This window comes from Natrix helvetica, assembly GCF_964273705.1.
Source record: "Natrix helvetica genome assembly, chromosome: 1".
Taxonomy (NCBI): Eukaryota; Metazoa; Chordata; class Lepidosauria; order Squamata; family Natricidae; genus Natrix; species Natrix helvetica.
The window spans coordinates 134,802,076-134,829,932 of NC_138548.1; the positions used below are offsets into that span (position 1 = coordinate 134,802,076).

Here is a 27,857-nt window from a genome sequence, read left to right on the forward strand (position 1 = left end):
ACTTTTCCTAAGAAATTTAATGTGTACCTCCCTGGGAACATTGTGTGTTCTAGCATAAGCTGAGTTTACTCTATAAGCCAGGTCTATTTCCCACCCCATCTGTTGTTTCTCCTTCTGAATATACTCAGCCAAAATGTTTGTCATGATGTCCCTTATGTTTTCATCATCTGTCTCCATCACGTTTTGAAATCTAAGATAAAAAGACATTCTCTCAAACTCTATTTTCATTTGTTGGGTGTCAAGTTCTTTGTTTCCCTTCTGCACACCCTCTATCCCCCCCCCTCATCTCAGCCGCCCCATCCTCCAAAAGATCCAGTCTCTGTGAGTTCTTATTAATTTTATCCTGGTTCTCTTTAATTTCTTCTTTCATCTCCTTCAGTTGTCTCTTTATTTCCTCTTGTCCCTGTAGAATTTGTTGAAACATTTGATGAAACTCCAGGTCCGTAGATTTAGGTTGCTTGAAGGCTGTTAACGTTGATTGTGTGCTAGGACTGGAGGTTGCAGATGTTGGGGCAGAGGCAGCAAAGCCTGACTTTCCAGGAGGTGGTCTTTTAGATGTCATTGTTTATGAAGTAAAGAGTCCAGTCAGTATAAAGAAGGATCAGTCAGAGGGGTAGAACAGCCAAGAGAGTCCAGGAGACAGAGAGTCCAGGCAGAGGGGGATTTTCTAATCACCCTGGCAGAAAACCGGATTTCTTTGAGGGCCGGATCAGCATTGTCTTTCGCCTCTGTGGGCTGCTGCTGGTGGTGAGAAGAGACAGATGCCTCCTGCAGCAAACTGCCAGCCAAATGTGGCCCTTCGTGCCCTGTTTTGGCTGGCATGTTCCTACAGGAGGCCATCCAAGACAAAAACAGGGTGCATAGGCCATGCACACACACACCCACGGTGCCCCATTTTGGCTGCCAGTGGCCCTGCTGGCCGGTCCTTTGCTATTTCCAGGCCGGTTCTGTGGGCGAGATTTAAGCACTGCATGGGCCGGATCCAGGCTACAGGATCGTGAGTTTGACACCCCTGCTTTAAAATCACTAAAGTTTTGACATAAACCTTCTATGATACATATTAGTCCAACATTATCTTAAAGGCTTTTACACAGTACCAGCTCGTTATTTCTCCTTCTCCAATAACAAAATTAAGGAAGCTGTTGATTACAGAGGCTCTTTAAGTGGACAGAACTGTATATCTGTCAGATACATACAAATTGCCATAATCAAAATACTGTACTTCAAAATACTCAAGACCTGAGACAGATGTCATCAGAAATCTTTTGTTCATGTTGGAGTAATTTCCTAGCCATCTCCTGCTCTGAAAAAGGTAAAATTTATTTGAACAAGAGCCAGAGTTCCCTAAATGCCATGATATTCCATTGCAGAGCTCTATTTTAGCACTCACATTGGACACATAATTTATGTCTTCAGTTATTATAAAAAAAACAAGATTAGTGTTCAGAATAATAACTTTCCCTTTAATGTGTAGTGGGCCATGGCTTGTAGTACAGAACTTTTCTATTAGTAGGATCTTTTGGAATGTGACAAGGCCCCAGAAACCAGAGTTCTGAAACCCATGGAGATGATTCATGGATAGAGGAAGCTCTCCACACTGTTTTTGCCTTCTCCATAAAAACATGAAGGATATGCTCATTCTTGTTCCCCTGGAATATGAGTAGAATTTTCACACGTTTTAATGTATCTGATAAAAGCTAATCTGGAGTGTCACTGACTGCAAATATACTTTCTAATCCCTTAAATCCATACCTCTCTCCAAAATCATGTATGAGATATTAGTTTATGTATTAATGTATTTATTTACATTCTCTCACTGATACTCTCTTTCATCCACTACATTCACCTAGCTCAAAGTGGCCAGCCACTAAAGAGACATCTGGAGAACTTAATGATAAAGAAAGTTCTAATGATTATATATCATTGCAGTCTCAGTCTATAATAAATGGGAGGTAGTTCATGTGACAATATAGAAACTTGCTCACATTCCAATTGTGAAATTTCCTTGTCTTCACTTCCGAACACAAAGGGAGAGAGGTTTGGAAAAGAACATTCTCAAGACTGGGAAAAAGAACATTGTACAATGCTTTCTGGTTTTCAGTTTGTGAGATATAAGGCATCTGTTATCCAATGTTTGATATTTATTTATAAGCATGAAAAAGAAATACAGCCACTGTATTTTTTGGAGTATAAGACACACCTGTCAGGTTCCAAAGAGTTAATGAAAACAGCCAATCACAGAGACGGTTTGAAAATGCAGTTTATCTTCCTCCACACGAACTGACCAACAAAGCACTAAGGCAATGAATAAATTGTCAGAGCTGACACCCAGTACTCTACACCACCTTTTATAGTTACTAGGTAACTAGGCTAAACCCCACCCCCACGTGCGCACACACCCATCATCTCGTGACCCAGAGTGAAAACCACCCGGCAATCAATCATGGATTACTCTCAGTCAGTTATCAGTTCTGGAATGTTCTCAGTGGAAACCTTCCGGCAGTCAGTCATGAAGAGCTTTGTAGAGTTCTCAGCTGGACTGCTTGTGGAGGAGGGAAATTTCCACCTGGTAAGCACAAGTCTTGGCAGCTGGCCCAGTTGGCTTGCAGGAGCTGACAGCATCTTTTTCCCTCAAAAAAGAAGGTGAAAATCTGGGTGCATCTTATGCACTGAATACAGCATTTTTTGCCTCCTGAAACCCCACCTCCTTTGCAAAAATGGCTGTGCATAGTTTTTAGAAGGCTTCTATGGTGCTCCTGGGGGCTGGGGGGGGGGCAAAATGAGTGAAAAATGGATCATTTTTTGCTCCTTTTTGCAGCCACCAGAAGCACTCTATAAGCCTCCTAAAGGCTATGCATGCCTTTTTTTTTTTGACAAAAATGGGCCCGTTTTCGCAAACAATGGACCATTTTTGAGAGGTCTGCAGATTGCAAAAACTTTTTTTAAAAATTTGCCTCTTCAAACTCTTGGTGCATCTTATACTCCAGTGCGTCTTATACTCCGAAAAATACAATACGTATGCCCACTAGCAAATGAATGCATTTTTGATACATCAGATCTGATCAGTAATATTTATGTACATTGTATTTTGTTTAGATTAGTATGGCATATTACATGTAAGACTGTCTTTCAAGTTTTCAGCTTGCTCATCTTCAATAATTCAATAAGGAGGAGCATTAATGCCTACAGTAGATGCTCATTCTTAGCAACCTCTGCCTTCAGGCAATTCTTCCCGCTGCTGTGGGTGGTTGGCTAGGGCCTCTGGAAAATGAGGGCCATTGTTGAGGTTGTATTGTCATATGGAAGGAACAGACCATAATCTGCCCTGCTGGTCTAATGTGGGTTGGCAGATGTGATCAGTGTTAGTCAGGGGTATTCATCTCATCAAGTATTGCAGGCCCAGCTGACAAAAAAAACCTGGATCATATTGGTTGGAAACATGCGGAAGAGGCCTTCATACTGCAATGGATAGACAATGGCTAAAATGATGATGATGATTAAGCTCCTGGATTGGGGCTGAATGTGGAAAGTGGAAGCAGTATGCTTCATCTCATATTTGGATAGACCAGGTTGCCCTGATAGACCGGTCTTACTAGAAATACACTAAATTTCCCCCCTGGTACAACTCACAAAGCAAGAGGAGCTCGTGGCCTAGAGGTTAATGCATCTGCCTAATATGCAAGTGGCCCAGGCTTGAAACCCAAAAGGGTATGGCTAGCTGATGAGAACTAAACATCTTGAAATAGCTATATTAGCCTCCCTTTATTTCTTTGTCAGTAAATTTAAATTTAACTTCTAATAAGATACTTCCTACTCCCGGAATGCCTTTCCATCACATATATGCCATAGAAAGTCAGATTTATTTAATTTTTAGTATTAGTTACCCAATATACTGTATGTCAAATGCACAAGGTATGAAGAGAGGTTTTAAACATCCTTACATCTGGGCAATCATGTATAGAATCTAAATGAAAATTCATAGTATCTTCACGGCTTTCAATTGTTTCTACAATTTTCTTACAACTGAGAAGAGGAAACTATTTCCAACTCAAAGTGTTGAAGTACCTTTCAAATCTGTCTTAAACCTATATGGAACACCCAAAGTTGCTTTATTGCTGAAAGTCTGTGATTTATGAACTGTCAACACAGACTGTGATCCCTTCTTCTGAAGAGAGGAGAATCCAATGCCGAAAGGAATAATGAAAGTAATAAGAACACCTTGAAAGACATGCTGTAAGAAATCAAAAGGCCAGAACCCCTAAAGACTAAAATCCAGAGAATTGACAGCACCTTTAGCAACCCCTTTAATTAGCCTTCAAGCAAAAGATTTATATATCAGAGAACACTGTTATGAAATAAGGCTGATTCAACAATAAACACTTTGGCAATAAAACAAAGCACATTCGACATACTACTGGATGTCTGCCAGATCCAGTGGTTATAAATAAATCCTTCAATTGCAAATCTATGGCCACTATTAGAAACCGACTAGTTCTAAATTACATGTCATTGAGTATGTGTACCTATTGGGGAGAACCATTCAGCAGCTAAGAACGATGTGTATATTCTCTTTCTCAAGACTCATGTTCATACCTCATATTCAAAGAACTATAAGAAATAGTTTTCTTCCTTGAAGCCATTTCATTTGTTGACTAGAGTCACTTGACCAGTGAGATGGATGGTATAAAACTTTAATAAATAAATACATTTGAGCAAAAGACACCCAGTTGCTCATAGACTGAAAATAATGAATATGAGCCAATCACTAGAAGTCAGATATCTAGACAGTCTCTACTGCCATCTGTAATTAATTTCAAGGAAACATATAAGATGCTAATATAAAAGCATGAAGCCCACAATCTAAAAGCTGCATTAAAAGGTACAGGCAAAGGGCCAGCTCATTCACTTACTTTCCCCACTTTTTCAAAAAAGCCAGGCCGTAGAGTAGCATCAAGACTGCCCTGGGACATGCTTTTGTTGCCCTCAAAAATAAATAGATGGACAGGTGAGGGTTTAGGAGAAGGAGTGGCAAAACCTGGGAACGGAGTCAAAAGAGGAATCATCCCAGAGTCTCTACAATGTCACAAATGGACTAAGAAGCCCCTGTTGAATTCCATTAAGCCTTATATAATGCCAATATAGTGCTAATGTTAGCCGATTCAATTTTTGTGCATAGGCATGATAAGTAATGAATCATTTTAATTGGAACTTCACATGTGGTCCTGTCTTTGGTGTCTGATTTTGGGTGTGTGTATGCATGTAGCACTTTGGATTCAGAGAGAGAAAGAAGTTTTGGAGTAGGTTTGGACATCCATTGGCTATTCTTTAAATTAAATGTGACTTTACCAGGATTGTACAGCAATTGCAGGCAGCCACTACTGGAAAAAAATGCAGCTGCTTTGAAGAATTGCTAATAGATGCTGTGTCAGCATATTTCAGCATCTTTTCCCTTTCAAATCCAAAGTGCTGCACAGCCCTAATCTTGTTTTAAAAGTCGAAGTGTGCCACTCTGTGTTGAAATAATAATTCAAAGTAACAATAATATACTTAAAGAAGGAGGAGGAAAAAAGAACTTAATGAATTACTGACATGCCTAGGAAACAAGTTCCATCTACCCTTCATCTATTTAGGCTTTAAGCTTTACATTCAACAACCTATTTACATTTAGTAGGTGAATGAATCCAAGTGCAATCATGATCATGCAGTGAACAATTAATGTCTTCTGAAAAGCTAACATCTTAGTTCAGAAGTTCATTTTTTCAAAGTACGTAATGTCATACTGAGATTCCAAAATAATGATCAGTCTAAATTCGACTGAATCACTAACTAAGGACATATCACAAAGCTATTGCAAAAATGACACAATGGGAATCAAAGCCGGATTGTAGATAGCTTTCATCCAAAATTAGTCTGATACTTTTCAGAGCATTTGCAGTAGCCAAAGACCGTAAGTTTAAAAGCTAAAAGCCCTACATTTTAGGATATGACAGGCTACAAAAGGGAGTATGGCTACTTTTAGTAATTTTCGTTCGATTCTTCCATCCAATCAAGCCCTACCTGGGCTTTACCATTGCAAAGGGATTTTCTTTCTAATGAGTATCTGGGTTGGGGTTTTTTTTTGGGGGGGGGAGGAGAGTTTAGTCCATAAAATACATCGACAAATTGTTCCCTCAGTTCTGTTTCTGAGGTCTTGCTTATATGTCCTGCATGATGCTGGGTTTATTTATTTGAGGAATCACATGTCTCCATAGCATTTGCCTAGTCGATTCAATCAGGGTTGGTACATTTCAGATTCCTTCATTTAAACAGTACCAACTACTGGGACTTTGGAATGCATCTTCTCTGCAGCCGTGCCTACCCAAGATTCCCCCCTCCCCCCAAGATCCAGGAGTGGTCCCCACTCCTGTTGTTTAGAAGAGCCATGGAGACCTGTCTCTTCTTTGAGGCCTTTGGTAAGGGAAAGTGAGAGCCCTTGTTTTATCACATTGGCCATCTTTTATTTTTACTTGATTTTTGTTGTTGTTATGAACTGCCAAGAGTCATTGACAGTCAGGAGGCATACCAATTTAATTAACTATTGTTATTATAAATTGTTTACAGCCTCAATCTAATATTGCATTCTGACTCAGTCTGTACTTTTCCTTTGTGTTTCCAATGACAAAATGTACATATTACAATGAAGCATTAAACTTTTAATCTCAATGTTCCCTAAACAAAATTCACAATATCTTGAAGTATTTTGTGGTCACATTCTTCTAGCAGTTTTCATTGATGCAATCCTACAATGTGAACCCTAAAAGTAACTAAGAAGTAACTAAGTATACGTTTATTTCCAGATAAGTGAGCACATAATAGTAATCCTTTTTATAATTTTTTTAAATCGAATGGATATAATACACACAAGAAATGCTAAAAAGCTTACTTTTCAGCTTTTTTTTCCTTTGCAGCCAAGATTGGTTTCTATAAAACTATACAGAATTACATGCCAATAAAATCCTATTCATATTTTTCTCAGTTCCACTAAGTCTGATTAGCTAACTTATTTATTTATTATCCCCAGTTTATGGCCTGAATCAAATCACATAATTGATCATCCTTAATTTTTCTTTATTCAATGAGAGGGATTCATCTTGAATATTAAACATGTAAAATATTGATACGTGTTGCCTTGATCTACACAATCTATAGAAAATAATCTTCCACTCATTGGAACTGTGGTCTGCTGACATTTTTTAAAGATTTCTTTTCAATATGGGCAGGCAGCAACAAAATAAGGCTATATTAAGCATTCCAAATCTAGGCTCAGGTTTTAACTATTTATTACATTTCTAATACAGCCAATAATTGAACTGACATCCATTATACGAACCATATTTCATGAAAAACCAGCATAAAATTTTCTGCAGTCCAATATACACTGTATCTATAGGGGAATTATCTTTTATGACTTCCAGATTTATTGTTTTCTCTTTCTTTTTCAGTTACAAGCAGTGTGATCACTCACATTTCCCTTTCCTTAACTTTACCATTCATTCTTTTCCCCGTGTTTCCACTTTAGCTTCCTTTTGATTCCCCTTCTGGCTTCTTCTCCCCATCCCTACTTGGAGTCTACTGGCTCTGATCATTGAAATACTTTATTCCCCAAAAGCATTTCCTTTCTTAAAAATGCTCACCCTAAAATTTCTAGCTTGCAGTTAATTCTCTGCATGAGAGGGATTTTGTGAATGAAGGACAGTTTCCCCAGATTTATCTCATTCTACAGTTCTCCCTTGCTCAACTTGCCAAATTATTTCTATCAGCTCACATCATAGTTTATGCTAAATAATTAATAATAACACTGAAGCACCACTTGAACACCATCATCATTGACAAATTCACCATCCATCAATTGCAAAAGGCAATTTATTCGGAACAGCTTATTGAAGCTTACTGAAACAATACTTCTGACACCATCAAATACCCACATATGCCTATCCCAGGTCCTTGGAAAGGACTTGATAAGTGGACAAAAATGTCAAATACAGTATGGACATCTGGTTGGTTGTGACAGACCATAATGAACAGAAAAGAGACATGGGAAGAAAAAGTATTACATGGCCAGTACATTTTTAAAAAAAATAGCAGGCAAAGCAAATAATAACAAGAGCTGGCAATGGCTAAGAGCCAGAAAATTGAAGAAACAGACCAAGGAATTAATTCTGGCAGCACAAGACCAAGCTTTAACAATAAATGAATACAAAGCCAGAATTGAGAAGACAGCAATAGACAGCAAACATGGTCTTTGAAAAGAAATGAAGGAACAGTAGATCACCGGGTTAGTTGCAGCAAGTTCACACCGACTAACTACAATGGCATGACAAAGTAGCAAGAATAGTGCATTGGAAGATATGTAAGGAATACCATTTTCCTGGAAGCAAGAACTTGTGGAACCATAAAAGAGAAAGAACTAGAAAATGAAGAAGCCAAATTGCTCTGGGACTTTAGAATTCAAACAGACAGGCCCTTGGCACCTAACACCCGTGACTTAACAATTGTTGATAAGAAAGACAAAAAAAAGTCTGGACAGTGGACATGGTAGTATTTGGAGACAGCAGAATAGAAGAAAAAGAACTGGAGGAAAAAAAATCACAAAATACAAAGACCTTCAAACAGATGTAGTAGAACAAATGTGCCAAAAGTAAGCAAAGATCGTACCAATAGTAATAGGGGCCTTGGGTTCAATCCCAAAACATCTGGAACACCACTTGAACACCATCAGTCAATTGCAAAAGGCAGCTTTACTCACCATAGCTTACATCCTACGATAATACTTTTAACACAACTAGACATCTACCCAACTCAATATATAGATAAAAATGTCAAATCCAATCTAAACATCTGGCAGACTGTTTGACAAACCATATAATAATACAAATTAATTTAATACATAAATAAAATTTAATAAGTAAGTATGTGAATAATCTCAGAGATAGACACTGAAAAATACTATTATATATTGGCATGTTAGTGAATTTTTTATTCTAACTTGCTGACTTTTTTCTGCCAAAAAAAATTATTCTCCCAACTTTCCAAAGTCACATAGAATGGTTTCAGATGTGGTTCCAACCATGGAAGGATTACCAGCTTTCTTTCATTTTAATTTTATTTTCATATTAACAACATTCCATATGGTTTTGAAAATCTGTAATAAAATGCCTCAGGATTTCTTTCTGCCTGCCACATGGTAAAACATATCCCTACTGTGGTTGATGATTCTCAGTCATTTATTTGTCACCAAGTTCCTTTTCACTTGTGAAGTTTTCAAAGCATCAAAGGCAAAGGTTGTGGTCTATTGTTCAGTGCAGGCTAAGAAAAGAATAAAGCTCACAGCATGGAGCTCACATACATTTTTTCCGCTTGCTTCTCTTATGGGTTCTGGAGGAAAAGAAACTATGCTTATTGGATGACAGCTGTTCCAGCTTACTCTGCATGTCAAAAATCACTACTTATAGTAAGGTGGCAGGAACTGAAAATATTTTTCTGACTGATGAAAGAATAACTCGGTTTTGACTGGTTATATTTGAAGGCAATCTCATCCATCTGTTAGGCTGACTTGATTATTGTGTAAAAAAAACCAACAGGGACAGAAATAAAGAAATAAGGCAAAGCCGCAAATCAGCCAATTCTTATACTACCCAACAGACTTTCTGCATTTAAGCAAAATGGTGCCCGATCATTAAAACAAGCCTATCACAAATCCACAGTAAGGGTGATGAACACTCTGCCCTACTTTGTGCCCTGCACAAGCTTTTTGCAGGTTTAAAATCATCTATCTATCTATCTATCTATCTATCTATCTATCTATCTATCTATCTATCTATCTATCATCTATCTATCTATCTATCTATCTATCTATCTATCTATCTATCTATCTATCTATCTATCTATCTATCTATCTATCTATCTATCTATCTATCTATCTATCTAGGGAGATTCTCAGTCATCCAGGTTATGGTTGTCCCAAAGGTGCTTTGTCCAAAGGCAACTGGACTTTGTTTTTCCTTGAAGACGTTTCGCCTCTCATCCAAGAAGCTTCTCCAGTTCTGAAAAACTGAAAAACAAAAGTCCAGGTGCCTTTTGAAAAAGCATTTATGGGATTTTTTTTAAATCCCAATTTAAAGCACCTTGAGCCAGTCACTTTCTCTCAGTCCTAAAAGAAGTTGACACAGCATAATGTTGCCAAGGCTGAGAAGCACTGCTTTATTGTGTTTGGTTTAAGTTGTGCTATGAACATGAGAATCTTGTCTGCTGCTGGCATTCAAACCCTCCCCCCCCCCAAATAAGCCCTCCCCCAAAATGTTGCAACAACACAGCAGACAAGAGGGGACCACGCTCGCTGCATCCTGCACCTCAAAAATAATAAGACCTCCCTGAAAATAAAGCCAAACACTTTTGGGGGGGGGGTGTCAAAAGAAAATAAGACCCTGTCTTATCTTCGGGGAAACATGGTAGCATCTAAAGCACAGCTTTCCCCCTTCCAAATTACAACAGCTTTTGCATTAAAAACAGCATTGGAAGTCTTGACACCTTTTGTAAAAAATAAAATGGAAAAAAGGAAGGTTTGCTATATAGCAGGGGTGTCCAAACTTGGTAACTTTAAGACTTGTGGACTTCAACTCCCAGAATTCCCCAGCCAGCCATGCTGGCTGGGGAATTCTGGGAGTTGAAATCCACAAGTCTTAAAGTTACCAAGTTTGGACACCCCTGCTATATAGCAATGTAAATTGAGCATATATAAGAAGAGTTGAAATGTTTGCAAAAAGATGGGTACCTATGAAAACTTTATTGTATCCGCACTTATTTCTGGAACAAAATATGGACGCATTGCTTATGCATTATAATTTTCTGCACAGTATATTACAGACTTCTAAGTCAGCCAGTTTAGTGTAGGGATCAAGGCACCAGGCTAGAAAACAGGAAGCCAAGAGTTCCAATCCCACCTTAGGCATGAAGCCAGCTGGGTGGCCTTGGGCCAGTCAAACTCTCTCCGTCCAAAGGAGGAGGCGGCAATGGCAAGCCACAACCAAAATCTTGCCTAGAAAACTACAAGGATGTATCCATTCAGTTGCACACATTCACCCCCACCCCCACGTTCATCTGGTTATCACTAATATTATATCCTGAAGACCACAGGAGATATATATATACTATGCCCCCTATACCTTTCTATCGGTAATCTTATCTATGCTTGCTTCAAAATTAAGACAATTGTTTCAGTGGAGCTTTCTAACTAGTAAACAAGTACAGAAATGTAGCAATTCACCAATAATAGCTAGCAGAGAACTTTATTTATTTATTTATTTTTTAAAAAATCAGTCCTGCACCTACACGCGCACCTCTGTTTGATAGATCATCTATCTCCTTCTAAACAAGATTTGCTCATAAAATACATGTTATGTTTCTGCTACCTACCTTAAATAGAAGAATTATCTTCACCCTATCAAGCAACAAGGGTAGCCAAAAGTGAAATTACCAAATAAAATTCAATTAACAAATTCTAAATAAAATGAACAGTCTCTCCAAGAACCTGACAATCTAGCAAGTTAATTAGTGCTATGCACAGTTATTGACATGTAGGAATGCCCCACAGCACTTTTAAGCAGCTTAAGTCCTTTTTAGATATTCTTTTAAGACAAGCTCTAAAAGCACATGATTAATCGGCACAGGGGAAAAAAAGGACAGATTGCTCATGCTTTTTCATTGCAAACTGCAGTCGTGCATATTTTGAAAAACAAAGTAAAAAAATAATGATGCAAAAGTAAAACTTATGGAAAAACTATATTTCATTTATTTTTAGATTTCCTCCCTCCCCCATCTTTAACGATTGTTAAAACATAAAATAACATCACAATAAATACAGATCAGCAGCAAAGGTGAAAACAATCAAGAATTGCCCCGATCTTTGCTCCAACACAAAATTCCATAAAATTGAAGCCTTGCAACTTTATTAATGAGTATCTTATAGGTACAGATTGTGTTATCAGCTACAGTGAAAAATAGTAAATTCTTAACTAATTTGCAAAAAATGGTACACATACACATACACGCTCTTACACCAAAACCCATGAATAAGAAGCTTTGCTATTGTTTTGCTGTATTCTTTCTTTTGTTTTTCTTTCTTTCTTTGGTTTAAATCAGTACAGGCCAAAGCAAAGTAAATTCTGAAGACATGAAACCTCCAGGAAGTTAATGGTGTGTCTTGCTAAATTCCATCTCCTTCAAAGAATGAAGGAAAGTTGTAGCAAAAGAAAGGGAGTTAGAAGCTGGTGACAGGAGTGTCAAGACCCAAATCAACACCCAAATCAGTCTCCAAGGGATCTTCATACTCATATCTGGTCTTCTTGAACCCTGGAATGTCCAGGTGGGCTCTCCCTTGGTGAAAATATCCTGCCCAGGTAAAAAGTTACATAATCGCCAATTGTTTTCAAATGGGAAGATGTTTCCCTCACTTGGAATTCTGGATTGGACACTACAAGGATTCTCTCTTTCCCCAGGAATCAGCATTTAAAGAATGGCTTCAAATTTCCCCTTTTAATCAGGGCTACCTAGCCCAAATGGTTTTGGAGTATACAGCGCTGGATTTCAAACTCATAGCTACAGAAATCAAGAATATAATTTGTATTTTTAATAGAAGCAATGGAACAGCAATATGAGAGTAAAATTTAAATGCAACCAGTTAATGAGGCTGACATCTGCATTTCAAACCTGGAACTCAACAATATGTAAATACTGACAGACATAGAAAGACAAAGGTTAGAGCAAAAGTAGGATATCATCCAACTGAGCATCTTGTACTGAACAGAAATTTCAAAATTCCTCACATGATTAAACTGAATATTCTTTCCCAGTTTTATTCACTGGTTTTTACCCTTCTACAGTTTCCTAGGCAATGGACCTGAATCCTTAGGTCCAGTTACATGGAATCTCTTCAGGTATCTGCTTACCAGGAGGCCCTTGGGCAAAAAGCTAGAGAAGAAAATTTTCCAACTTATCCTATCCTTGAATCCAGTGGTGGGATTCAATTTTTTTTACTACCGGTTCTGTGGGTATGGAGTGGTGGGCATGGCAGGGGAAGGTTACTGCAAAATCCCCATTCCCTCCAGATGAGGTGGGACTCAGGAGGCAGAGAATACATGGGGGCGGGGCCAGTCATAGGTGATATTTACCAGTTCTCTGAACTACTCAAAATTTCCACTACCTGTTCCTCAAAACTGATCAGAACCTGGTTAATATCACCCCTGTTTGAATCCCCACTCAATAAATTACAGCTGGTCAGGTGGTGACTCAAAATTATTATTTTTAATTGACCAGAAAGTCATGAAAGATTTAGTAATACTCTCAGCCGCAATGGTGATAGTGTAATGGCACTATCCTCTACAAATGGATAATGTTATCTTAGTGCAGTGATGTCGAACCTATGGAACGCATGCCAAGGGTAGCACGCAGAGCCATTTGTCAGGGCACGCGAGGCGCTGCCCTGTCAGCTGGCAAGCGCGCATGCGCATGCTGGCCAGCTGAGTTCACCTTTTTTAAAGACATTTTTCGCCCTCGCCAGGCTCCAGAGGCTTTATAACAGCCTGGGGAGGGCGAAAAGAGCCTCCCCACCCCCCACCCCCAGAGACTTCATGAGCTTCCCTGACACCTTTGGAGCGCTCAAAACGACTCTCCAAGCTTCAGGGGCCATTTGGAGGCTTCCCTGAAACCTTTGGAATGCTTAAAACGACTCTCCGAGCAAACTGGAAGTGACTGTTTGCTCGGAGGGTCATTTTGAGTGCTCCGAAGGCATCAGGGAAGCCTCCGGACGGTCCCTGAAGCCTTCAGAGCGCTCAAAACGATCCTCCGAGCAAACCGGAAGTGACTTCCGGTTTGCTCGGAGGGTCATTTTGAGTGCTCTGAAAGCTTCAGGGACCTGATGCCTCCAGAGGGTGTCGGGGGGGTCGGGGGGCTGTTTTTGCCCTCCCCAGGCTCCTATAAAGCCTCTGGAGCCTGGGGAAAAAAGCATGTAAAAATGGGGGGTTGCGCCTGTAGTGCGCCCATGCACACTGGGGGGGGTTGCGCGTTGCATTATGGGTGTGGCACACCCGCACATGACCCCCTGTGCTCCCCCCACTTATGGCACGTGAGCCAAAAAAGGTTTGCCATCGCTGTCTTAGTGGATAGATTTTTTTAAATGGAATAAATCTTCCAATCATTTTGTATACCAATTCAAGGGAGTTAGCTATCTCCTGTAATTCTGTAATTCTGAAGGGAATAATTGACACAAATAAGGCAATGACAACTATATACCTCCTGAATGGAATAAAAATATTAGAAAAACTTGGCTCTGATATTAAGAGATATATATTGAGTCTTTGGAGAAAAGGGCCTCAATCATGGGATTATGAGGTTTATATAACAATTATTCTAATACAGGAAGAAGTCCCACAAATTACGGAAGATTTTATCCCATATCTTTGTTAGATACAAATTCAGATGCAGATGTTGATGGTTACTCTGACATGAATATTACAGAAGGTATTACTATCCATAATCCATGCAGCATAATCTGGATTTATAAAAGGATGTGAAACACCTGATAATATTATTTATTGATAGAAATCTTACCATTATATTTTAATTAACAATGAAACAGGTGTAAAGACTTTCTCAGACGCAAAGAAAATCTCTGCAATAGCAGTGCAAATTAGTTTTTGAACAAGTTATGGAAAAAATGACTACCAAATGTTATTACTTGGATACATTTATTATCTAATCCTTCTGCTCAGATAATTATCATTGGATTTCTGCAGTTAATTCCTTTAGCAACTTGTTGCAATTCTTCCAACAAATTTGTAAGATCATGTAAAAAACCACATCTAATACGTCACATATATCTATCTACCATGAAAGTACAGCAAAGAGCATGTAACTATGAAAGCTACAAATAGGTACAATTTAACTGTGCCTCTATAAATAGTTCTAACAACTACTTTTGAAATTGCATGAGTTGCTTGTACTGGTTTGTTTATGCATTTATTTTAAAGAAATTACCCACTTCCATTGGTACTCCAGATACCTAAGAAGCTATTTACAAAACATGCTCAATCCAATCAACAATAATAGAAAGCAGTACAGTGTTCACTAGAGGCATAAAACTAATACAAGTAAAAGGAGTATCTGTTCTAAATTAACCCTTTTAAGCCACATTGTTAATAGTCTTAGGATAACTCAAAGCTGACAAGCCTTGCCTTTTGTTTCAACAAATGAATGGGTACATTTTTTGTTTAAAGAACCAGACATAGTTTTTCCCCCCTACAATTAATCTTACAATAAGTTTTGCTTTTTTACTCTTCTCTAATAAAGCACATGGTGTGACTTAATAAGCCATTCTAAAAATCAAGTTTTCCTGGTTCCAGAAAATTAAAGTTAGGAACAAAATGTTTTTATACAGAAGTAAATGTGTCACTAATTTAATTTAATCCATTAAAAAAAAAATAGGATAAAAGAACTAAAGTAAAAAGAAAAAGCTGCTGACATTTGTGAAATGGAAACAGTTCACATGCCCATAGGTAAGATTCAGATGGTATATCAAGATGTAACTTCTCATTCTCAAAAAGATGGAGAGAAACTAAGTTACTTGTTCTCAATAGAGGATCAAATAATCACAGATATATTCACATGTGTCAAGCAAAAAGCAAAATTAGCAATTCACTATTTGAGAAATTCATTTCAAAATGGATTTGTAGAAATAACAATATCAGCATACTAAACAGATGAAAATCACCAAAGGATAGGTTGCAACATTTTATGAAATGAAGGCTATGTTCAAGATGACTCTAGGTCATACATTCACCTGTTACATAGTGAGTCCAAAAGAAAATGTCCTTTTATAAAATGCAAACTGATCTATAAGATTTTTTGCACCAGCCAAGAACTGTAGCTTGCCATTTAGGTAAAACTGATCAGCATTGATGTAACAGCCTAAACATCGGGTCTCTTTCTCTCCTTCCTTACAAGAAAGAAGGAATAGTTTAGTTTTTTGTAGCTGGGGAGAAAACATTTAAAATACTATATAACTGCTAAAATTTAGGAAATATTATTTTTATGGTGCCTTACAACAGTGCCCTGCTGTCCTCCAGTTTATAACTGATGGCTGATTCTATATTCATTTTACCAAACAGCATCAGGTGCAAACCTCCTTGCTCATCCTAATTATCAGTATTCTTTGCCACCACACATGCTGATAAAATATACAAACAAGGCAAGCTTGACCTCTGGTAATTATATGGATAGAGTCTAATAAGTGTTCAGTGTTCACTATAAAATGGTTTATCATGATCTTCTTTTAAGGTGTTTTTTCAACGTTAAGGAACAGTTCTTATAGCCTTGGTGTTCTTCCTTTAAAATCTATCCTGCTTAGTTTTGTTTGGTAGACCAGACGATTAAGTGCAATTAGATGCTCCACCCCATATACACATTCATGCTTTAACTGACATGATTTATACCTTGGCATCAGATTAGCTTCCAGGCGGTGTTCATTTGCTAGAATTGGCCCAATCAGTTTGATTTTCCCAGGAAAAGCAATTGGAAAAGTCCCTCACTTTCGGAAGGTGTGGAAGGCTAAGACTTGTCCTTTGAAAAGATCTTTCTCTAGAGCTTAAGACCTTAGAACTTAGTTGCTTTCTGGAGAATGCCTGGAATGGGACACTGGGTTTTGTGATGGCGAGAGGGAAGAATTGCGTGTTAAGATTTTTATTAAAAAATTAAAATCATAAAAACACACAATTCTTCCCCTCCCTCTTCTATCATCACAAAACCAGGTGTTCCATCCCAGACATTCAGCATAACTCTAGGTCATAAATTTACCTAGTGGCTTATTATGTCAAAATTGGAAACACTATATCTAACCCTTCACCAGTTAACAGTGGTGTTCCCCAAGGCAGCGTTCTAGGACCAACACTCTTTCTACTTTACATAAGTGACCTTTGTGTTCATATTATAAGCAGCTGCGTCCTCTTTGCCAATGACGTAAAACTATTTAACACCACAGGCAATTATACTACTGTACAAAACAATGCATCTGAATGGTCAAACAATTGGCAACTCCAAACCTCTGCTAACAAATCCTCAGTCCTACACATTGGCAATAAAAATCAGAACATCAAATACAAGCTGGGCACAACAATCTAAAAGATGATCCACACTCTGTCAAAGACCTAGGAGTACTCATTTCAAAAGATCGAAGCCCCAGAGCTCACTGTAACAACATTGCCAAAAAGGCATTCAGAGTTGTCAACCTTATTTTACATAGTTTTCTCTCTGGTAACGCTCTGCTGCTAACTAGGGCATACAAAACCTTTGCCAGACCTATACTTGAATACTGGTCACCTGCCTGGAATCCATACTGCATTTAGGGCATTAAAACATTAAGAGAGGGCCCAGAGGTATTTTACAAGAAGAGTACTCAACTCCTCTGCTCGTAATAAAATTCCGTATACCACCAGGCTCGAAATTTTAGGCCTGGATAACCTTGAACTACGCCGTCTACGTTCCGACCTGAGCTTAGTGCACAAGATAATCTGCCATAACGTCCTATCTGTTAATGACTACTTTCACTTCAGCTGCAATAACACACAAGGGATAATAATAGATACAAACTAAATGTAATCCGTTCAAATCTTGATTGCAGGAAAAGCAATTTCAGCAATAGAGTAGTAAATGTGTGGAACACCCTACCTAACACTGTTCCTCTAACACCCATACCTTTTACCTTAAACTGTCTACCATGGACCCTACACATTTCTTAAGAGGTCCCTAAGGTGGCGTGCATAAGCACAGCAGCATTTCTACCGTCCCTGTTCTACTGTCCAGATTTATATGTACTCTTTTTATGTGTTTGTGGCTATGTTTTGCTTATTTATATCCATTTATTTGTGCCATTTTTTCATGTGTTTTCATACTTGTTTCCTTGTACTTGTTGACAAATAACTAAAATTAATTAATTAATTAATTAATTAATTAATTAATTAAGTAAGTAAGTAAGTAAGTAAGTAAGTAAGTTTGAGTGGCTTCTGTACTCCCACAGCACCAGGTCCCGTAAGACTGTGGCAGGATATAAAAGTAATACATAAACGAACCAACTTCATTGCAGAAATCATCTTAGTTCATTACTCCCTGCAGCAGAGATCCAGATTTTAAATAGGCACTATTTCATGAAAGAAGCAGGGAAGCTAACTTTCTACAGCGAAATACAGATCCGAATGGTATAATTTTTGAAAGAGCAAGTTCTGCCCTTTTAGAACTGAAGAAGAAAATGTCTGTAATAAAACAAGACAGAGTATGCCACTCTGGCACTTCATTAGAAAATTGAATTGTAATTGAAATAACAGGAAAGGCTACTGAAGGTTGCAATCCATAGTGACCTAAAACTGCCACTTCTCAAACTAGGACAGAAGAATTAAAAAAGAAAGATCTTTCACCTTCGAAATAAATCATAGGGTGCTCTCTTCTGGAACACTGCTTTTCCTCGTCTTCTTCAGCGTAGTCAGGAATCCTGTGTGCCGCAGAGAGGTGAAATGTGAGGAGGAAAAGGCTCGCAAATGACAGTAGAACAGCTTTTGGTCCTGAAACAGCCATGACTGAAGATGTGCTACAGATACGGCATCCAAATTAGGTCTCTCGAAGATACCTGAATCATTAAAGGGGAAAAAAAATAGGGCCTCTTACAAAAATGATACGAATTAAATCAGCTTTACATCCTACACAGCCAGTTCTCAGGAACATTAATGCTTTACAATGATATTAAAATTCTCAATATATGGAAATGTTTAAGAAAGAGACTAGGGATGAGGTACAAATACTGTAAGCTGTCCCTTTCTGGAGTTTAATGAATGAAAAGTCTTATTTATCAATGACACTGTATTTTGTATTATTGTTATTTGTGCCCTAAAGTCTCTACTTTTTAATCTTATTTACATAAATAGCATATGTAAGCCTTTCAACGTTAGTTTAGGTTGGAGCAACATACAAGCTATGCAAACAAATAAATAAAATACAATTAATTTGGGGATGAAGTGAAATATATTCACTTATTTTCTGGACTCACATTCCAAATGCTTACTCATTCTGTCAAAAGTGTGATATTGCTGATAGAATATTCAATTTCCTCTCTTTCAAAACTCAGCATTTTGTATTCAGGGGGGGGGGGAAACCACCCTACCCAAAGAGAGCATATCTATTACTACAGTTACTGCAGTGTAGAATAATAGAATAATTACAGAAGCACTATCAAATGTGGTTTTCCAGTAAGTGATGAGCCAAACAGTTCTCTATTTTAAACTCATTCCCTCATCTTTTTATAACAAAAGGGAAAAATAGAAAAACTACTTTTGGTTTAGCAGTTAAGGGATCAGACTAGAAACAAGGATCGAAATTCCAGTCCCAATTTAGGCATAAAAACCGTTGGGTGACCTTGGGGCAATCTCTCAGCACACCTCACCTCACAGGGTTGTTGTGGAGAAAAATAGGAGAAGGAAGAAGTATCATTTATGTTGGCCATCTTGAGTTATTTATAAAAATAATAAAGGCAGGATAAAAATAAATAAAGTATCTGTTACTTACAGCAGTATATTAATGAATGCCATTTTTGCCAGAGTACAAAAGAGTACTGAGGTCACCAGTTTCACCCTCTAAGGCAGTGTTTCTCAGCCTTGGCGGCTTTAAGTCCTGTGGACTTCAACTCCCAGAATCCCCCAGCCAGCTGGCTGGGGAATTCTGGGAGTTGAAGTCTACAGGACTTAAAGTCACTAAGGTTGAGAAACACTGCTCTAAAACATGGAATTTTTAAGGATACCAACACTTTTCACCCGTATCAAAGACTTTAAACAAAATAATCTTCACTTGAAGACTATCCAGTTTTTTTCAGGACAATACCGGTACTTGCATGAAGACCCATTGTAGAGCTTAGTGCAATTTACCTTGCAAAGTCTAGAGTTTGTGAGACTAATGCAGAAAATCAAAACGCCTCTGTACAATATGAATATCCTGCCCTCACAACAGGAATCCTGCAAGGAGACACCCATGATGGCAATTGGCAATTTTGTTCACCAGGACAATGAGCTGCCAGCATGGAAACCATTGTAATAGTCAGGACTTTCAAGTGAAGGTTGCTATAATATCAATGGTTTCTATGAGGTAAGTGTTAGCAAACTGATTTAAAACATGCATACAAGTGCCAGCGATGCTAGATAACATTCAGACAAAACAGTCATAAAGCAATCAACACCATTCAAACATGTCACCAGTAATACCTCAGAGCTATCCAGTGGTATTTGTGACACATATATAAGTGTATTCATCCACTGTATGAATAGGATGGCTAACTGGGAAAAGAAAAAGGAAAAAGATTTCATATCAGTTTTGCTAATAAATAATGCTGAGAAGTGGAAAACACAACCTCCCTGGATATCACCTTGTTCGTTACTGGGAAATCATTCAATCCACCATCAGGTTCTCAATTATTGTTCCAAACACAAATCATCTGGAAAATCATTCAAGCTTTAGTTAACACCAAGTTTATACATTAATTCATTTAGAACAGGGCTTATTTGGGTATTGTGTAAACCAAGCTCCTAAGGTTTGAAAATCACCATTTACAGTTTATCATGTTGGATGAATATAGCCAATAGTGATTTACTAAAACTATGGTTAAGGAAACTGCAGTTTCCCTTTACATGAAGTCCGAACCATTATTCAACTTAACAAACTTAGCTGTGATCTGCAACATTACCTACTGAGCCAAAAAGACCAACAAAAGTGATAAAATGTGTACACTATTCAGCTGAATATATTGTGCCAGTAACAAAGACAATTAGATTTCTTTTTAAACAAGAAATGATACTTAGTTGGAGCACTTTTTTAAAAGGTTTATGATTCAGTTTTGCATTATATTTCAAATCACTTGCTTTTTAATTAAAAAAATCTTAACCCTGGAGATTCTTCACATTACTGTTAGAATCATTATCAATTTGCTTTAAATAGAATTCAGAAGACGGTGTGGAGTAATGTAGGTTGTTCAAAGTTTGTCACACACCTCAATAAATGAGAAGTTCTCCATGTGAAGGTCTACTGCCTCTGAAAGCTGTATCAAAGAAAATGCCTATATAACAAGGCACCACAGGAGCTCAAGTCTGATGCTACCAACCACTAAAATTAAGCAAGGAATTCCTGTGGTTTGAAGTGGGTTGTAAATCAAGGGAAAGCAATTGTGAAATAATGGTGGTATAGTAAAAAGCATCCACGAAAGAGACCCCAAAAAGATGGATCAACAACATCAGCAAATATTGCAGACCCAATTGGCAAAAGAAAGTTCAAGACCATATTGGTTGGAAACATGGCCACCATCCTCCAGTGGGTAGACAATGGCTAAAATGATGATGAATGATGATAAGGTAATAAACTCATCATCATAAGCCACCTTCTTGACGTTTTGCTCTACTTCCAAACAGTTGTAAGAACAAAGCAGGGGAAAATTGCAGGGAAAATAGGAGGAGGAAGCAGTATTAGGTATGTTCACCATCTTGAGTTATTTATAAAACAATAAAGCTAAGATAAAAATCTAATAAACAAATAAATACTCTGATCAATATAAAGATGGAGAAAAGTCAGAACATGAAATAAAAATGGATAGCCAAGCTAATTACCTGGTTATTCTTTTATATATTAATTATCACTTTCAGGTATGACTGAGAGCTAAACCTACGCTAGAAAGCCATCACTCCCATTTGCAAAACTAGAACAATTGTCTGCCTTATTTTCAAGCATTATTCTCTATTTTTTGGAATGCTCAATCTCCTACTATTAGAATACTACCATGATTTTTGGCATTCGCACAGCATTTTGAAGATACCTTTCTTCACTTTATTTTTTCAATCTCACATCTCCTCTTCTTCATTTCCTTTCTTAGTTTTTTTATTTGCCCACAGTTCTATTTATTTTAAAAAGACCTTATGAAAAGTAGTCTATTTAATGTGTATTGTACATGCAAGATGTTTCTTGTTATTCCCAATAGGAATAACAGACATCTGAGATAAAAATTGGTGACAAGTTTGAATGTGGTTGAAAGTGATCATAAAATTCTGTTATTCCCAAAAGGAATAACAGACAACTGAGATTAAAATACCGTTGAAGAAATTGAAATTAAATGCAAAAAATGGTCTTTTCCTTTGGGGCATTTTGGACATCCTTTTTTAAAAGTTGCAACAGGAAAAGTAATCTACAACCTATCAACAAAAGTAGTATATAACCTGGTTTGGACACTGTGTATTGTATGACTCCCACTGTGATTCATTCAACAAACCATGGTTATAATAAATCAGGATTAATGGAATATACAATTTAATTACTATGCAAATTGTATAAAAATTCTCAGAACAGTACTCAAACTGATTATTCACTTTTAACACACTTATAATGTTTACCAATAAATAAATGTCCAATTATACAAAAGTTCAACTAGTGGAAAAAATAAAAGTATTCCATCATTATTAAGTACATTGAATATTTTAAACCACTAATTATCAATTCAGCATTCCCTTTAGTTTTTCTTCTTAATCAGCACCACCATTTGCATGGATATCATTGTCATTAATTTAATTAAAGTTCTATTGTTCCTTCTGAAGCAACTTTTAACAGTAATTTCTTGTTCTCTTTTTAATTATTTACTTTACCTCAAACACAGAATATTTATATCTCATTTTTTAATGTTAGGGTTTTGTAATCTGGGGCTGTCAAGTTTTCTTTATAATTTGTGATCTTGTACAGTAGAATTTTATGCTGTGTATAATTTTCCCACTCTCTCTGGAGAGAGTCATTTCCTTTTCCATTTTGCTAAGAATATCCAAACCATGTATTAATTAATTCTATCCATCTTAAAAATATAATTACAATAATCTTTAAATACTGCTCATCTATTCAGTCTTTCTCATAAAAGAACTATAATGTTCATGGCCAGTATATGACAAATAATTATATAAGCATAATTACATTAATCTGAACCTGTTTGAATATATCTTTCCAACTTCACCAAAATGCTTGGATATCTGCAGTGTGAACCAGGATCCCATATCCAACCTCTTACATTAATTCAATTATTTTAAACACCATTTTTGAAAAATACTTCTATAAAAAAGTTAAATCTCTTCTCCCTTCAAGCCAAGGGAGGCATGCCTGAATCCCGACAAAAGCTGTTCCAGTCCGAACAACAGAAATGGTTTCTTCTACTTTTCTCTTATTGCCATATCTTATTTCTGTGCTATCATCAGGACAGACTGAAAAGAAATATACTGTAAAAGCATTCACACATTGGATTCCCCTGGATTACACAAAATATTTGTCCCCCTGGGAAACAGACACATCTAGCCCAAAACCACATTACTTCCTCAATCCCCAGAGAGTGATAACTGATCCTTCCTTTCATACACAAACCATGAAAATATTGCAGAAGTTAGAAACTCTGAAAAAAAGATGATTCACTTTGCTATCAATATAATTGTATTCACTAATTCCCCACCAAAGTTTCACATTTAGTAATTCTTTCCAATTAGGACTTTGAAATTACACCAGAACACTATTCTTTCTACTACTTTATTTTTGTTTTAGTCAATGAACGCCACTAAATTCAGCATGTTTGGTGTTCTCAGGATTCAAGGACAGCTAACAATATATTCCTAAAGCATCAACTTCAAAAGATTGGGGACAATTATAGGAACAATGACACACTGCTGTTCTGCAGGGCTTCCTGTCAGGACACTATAGCCCATGTGCTCATTAATAGTACAGAAAAGCTAAATAAGTAATATGTTTCTGCTAACCACAATGTTTCCTTCAAGAAGCATTCCTTTAATGAGAAAAAATTCTGCATTCAAAATTAAGTTCGTGTTTTCAGGTTCAAAACATGAAGATAGGACTGTTTAATTGATTGGTTCTACAGAGCAGTTTTTGAATATGGCAGTAATTCTTTCAGGAAAGTGATTAGGTCCAACCTGCAGGTATAAACTCTTGCTATATTTTACAAAATGAATTAATAACGCTGCAGAAATTAGTTGTCAAGCAAATTCAGGTGGGACTACTTATACAAGTGAAATTGATCCCTGACACAATTATGTTATGAAAAGAATTGTTCCTCTCTACTACTCAGGGCAAGCTGAATTTTCTGAGATTGACAAGAATTCATAGCTAGAGTTTGAAATTATGTCCTTTCAGATTTTTTTTTAATGCTGAAGTTTCTCCTAAGTTGAAAAAGGACCATATTCAAAAACTACTGTGTTGCTCATAAACAACATCAACACAAAATCAGAAGGAGAGATTTGGACCATCAAGATTAACTCCCTACTGAGGTGTGCCATCTGCAGCCTTCAATCAAAGTCCTCAGTATTTCTGTACACACTTAGTAATCTAGAGAGGCAGTGAGCATAACAGTGCTTTGTCAATGCAAGGCCCAAGACAATGAAATTCTAAAATGCAACACATGAATACTGTATAGCTACAAACAAATATAATAGAAAAATATGGAAATTCTATAGGGTTTCTTTAGGGAAAGGGGGGGGGAGTAGGTGAAACACAATGCTTCTTTATTTAAATGCTCCTCAAAGTGCAAGACTGTTTTAATGTGGAAAATCAACTAGGAATTTAAAGAGATCATTAAGCAAAACGTGTTGACAAACAGTGTCTGTTTGAAGAGACTTGAAGTCTCCCATTTCAACATTCAAGAACAATGAATTATTATATAGATCAACCAGGGATGTGCAGTCAGGGGAGGCAGGGGAGGCAGAGCCTCACCTCTCATCATGAAATAATAATATATAATAATAATAATATATTTCCTCCCATCCCTTTTACATGGCTCCCGCTAAGCTCCGGTAAGGAGAAGAGCCTTTGGGAAGTGAAGAGGAGGGAGGAGGAGGAGGTGCGCGCGCGGGGCAGTGCCAGCTGGGCAACCGGCGGAGGCAGGAGGGTTCTCGGAAGCGCCAATAACCTTCCTGCCTCTGCTGTACATTGCGCGCTCCTCGCGACTACAATAGATGTCCAGAAGTGGCAGGGGCTGTTGGGCTGGAAGCCCAAACCCCATTAGCCACAAAAGCCACTTCTGAACGTATATTGCAGTTGCGAGGAGAGCACGAAGTCCAGCAGAGGCAGGAAGGTTCTCGTCGTTCCCCAGTCGCTTTCATGGCTTCGTCATCAAGATGAAGTCCGGGAGCACCGACAACATTTCTGCCTCCGCTGGACTTCGTCTTGATGATGTAGCCGCAGCTGCCGGGCGTGGACAGACAAGAGGTAGCCAGAGTGGCGCCGAGGCAGTCCGGCGGACGAGCGACCGAGGATCAGGCTGCCTGATCCTCCATCGCTCGCTCTTTCGTCCGCCCGGACCCCTCGGCACCACTCTGGCTACCTCCGTCCGGCCGCGCCCAGCAGGTGCGGCGACGTCATCAAGACGAAGTGGCTTGAAGGCGAAGTGCTTTTCAGTGCTTTTCTGTGCGTCTGGCATTTAGGTAGATAGCCGGATGTCCTAAACGCCAGACGCACAGAAAAGCACTGAAAAGCAGCTGCTGTTGGGGACCGCGGAGCGCGCTCAGGAAGGCGGGAATGGGATCACGTGTGCTGGAGGCTGAGGCAGCCTCAGCCTCCAGCACACGTGGTCCCATTCCCCGCCTTCCTGATGACGTCACCAGCCTCACCAGCCATAAACCTCACCGCACGTCACTGAGATCAACTTACACTAAGGAACCATGGTGGTACAGTGGTTAGAATGAAGTATTGCAGACTGAATCTGCACCACTGCCAGGAGTTTGATTTTTACCAGCTCAAGGTTGATTTGGCCTTCCATTTTTCTGAGATTGATAAAATGAGGACCCAGATTGTTGGGGGCAATTACGCTGACATTGTGAATCACTCAGAGTGCTATAAGGCATTATGAAGTCCTATATAGGTCTAAGTGTTACTGCTATTGCCACACTAGCAGTACTTCACTTGGTAAGCTGTTTGAGGGCTATTTTCTATCTGAAGATGCACTTTTCAGAAGAATAGCTAGTCCAAATCCAGTTTAACAATAAGAATGACCCAAAAAGTGGGAGGAGGGCTTGAAGTTATCCCAGAAGCAGCCTGAGAAGAGACAGGCTCTTAGTTACTTTGTCAGTCTCCCATACCACATTTCTATTTCAATTATATTAATAATTTCTAAATTTACATCAGTACAAAAACACACAAACGCCAAACATGTATAAACTGGACTCTTCCACGTGGCAGCCTTAAACATTTTGCCTCCTTTGCTGAACACAGCTAGAAATAAAGCTAGTCTTAAAAAAATGATTGTCCAAATTTCAAGCTACATTAACAATGCAGCTTTCTGTATAGTTAGGGGCTTCCAGAGACCCCAGTAGTGGACTCATCTGCTTCTTTACCCAACCCACCCATGCCAGGAAAACACCAATCAATTCCATTTTCTATGGGTAGATCCATGAAGAACTGCAATTTCCATTTACGGTATATGAGCAAACAACATCCACTGGTCATAGAATCATATAGCTGGAAGGGTCCTTAAAAAGCATCTCATCCATTCTTCTACTCAGGACAGGCATTGTTTGCTCATTATGAGCATTTTACTGGTGGATCAAAGAGGGAGAAAAATACATCCTAATATCACCATTTTTGTCATTTTAGCTACTAGATGAAACTGGCAAACTCCTATTTTTCAGGTCTACAAGGCTGTCCCATTTATTTCATCAGAGCCCTCTACATATACTGATCTGATTTTTTTTATTGGAATAGAGCAAAGCTAACAAATTAGAATTTTGTCTGCAAAGGTAACATATTAATTGCTAGGACTGAAGAAATTTTCTTTAAACGAAGAACAAAAAACCCCATCAAGAATATTTGGCATTCACAGAGAAGTAATTAGAATTTTTTTTTTCTTACACGCTTTGAATCACTATTTCACATGCAGTATAGTTATTCTCCTGTCCTTTTCCAATATACCTATCAGTTTTCTTTTAACAAGTTCTGCTTAATAAGGATGAATAAAACAATAGGATAGGAAGACTTCATTGGAAAGTGTATGCTCCATTTTGAAATGAAGAGAGAGGGAAAGAAAGAAAGGAAGGATAAAGACAAGCAAAAGAGGATGCTTTGTGTGATTCACTGAACAAATGCTTTAAATCCAGACATTAAGCTCAATATATTTGGACAAATGGACAGAATGAAATGAAGGGACTTTTTTTAAAAAAAAAAAAACCTTCATTGCCTGAATAAATATGAAGAAATACAAATGTTATAAAACCTGACAGGTTTGCCATGCTGCAGTGACAGACTAACCTAAAAAACTGAACAGGATTTTTTAAAAAACCAAACATCTCTTAATAAAAAGCAGATCATGGGTAGGGGTGGTGGTTTGCCTGAGTCCATTTGTCATCAATTGAGATGTTCTTCAGCTTCTCCTGTCAGCTCTTTTCCAAAGCTATGTTGTAAAACAAAAGCAAAGACAGGAAAAAAAGACCCCTTCTTCCTACCAACCATGGCAAATATAATGCATTCACATCGGGCTAGTTTTATTCTCTGAAAAGTTTTATTTGTCTTGCTACATAGAAGAATTATAAGACATTAAGTGCCAAAGTAGAGAAGTGGAAAACGTTCCATGCATGAATCACATCATGCACAGAACAGCTAGCTTCGTATCCTTTGTGTACCAAAACACACAGTTTCTGGGCAGAAGTATTTGGGAAATGCAGAAAAAGAAGCCAAGTGCAATGCTCTCTAAGGGGATACAGGCAGTCCTCGATTTAGGACCA

General features: G+C 38.0%; 1 protein-coding gene across 9 annotated transcripts in view; it reads right to left on the minus strand.

Annotated features, from left to right (window-relative positions):
• The window catches only part of SEMA5B (semaphorin 5B), a 532,760-nt gene that overhangs the window by 192,391 nt on the left and 312,512 nt on the right, over positions 1 to 27,857 (minus strand). For all 9 annotated transcript variants that reach the window (XM_081938785.1, XM_081938788.1, XM_081938787.1 and 6 more), the window contains one exon: positions 18,498 to 18,706. In XM_081938785.1, coding sequence (XP_081794911.1) covers positions 18,498 to 18,654 — 157 coding nt within the window. In that variant the 5' untranslated portion in view covers positions 18,655 to 18,706. The remainder of the gene's footprint in view (positions 1 to 18,497; positions 18,707 to 27,857) is intronic.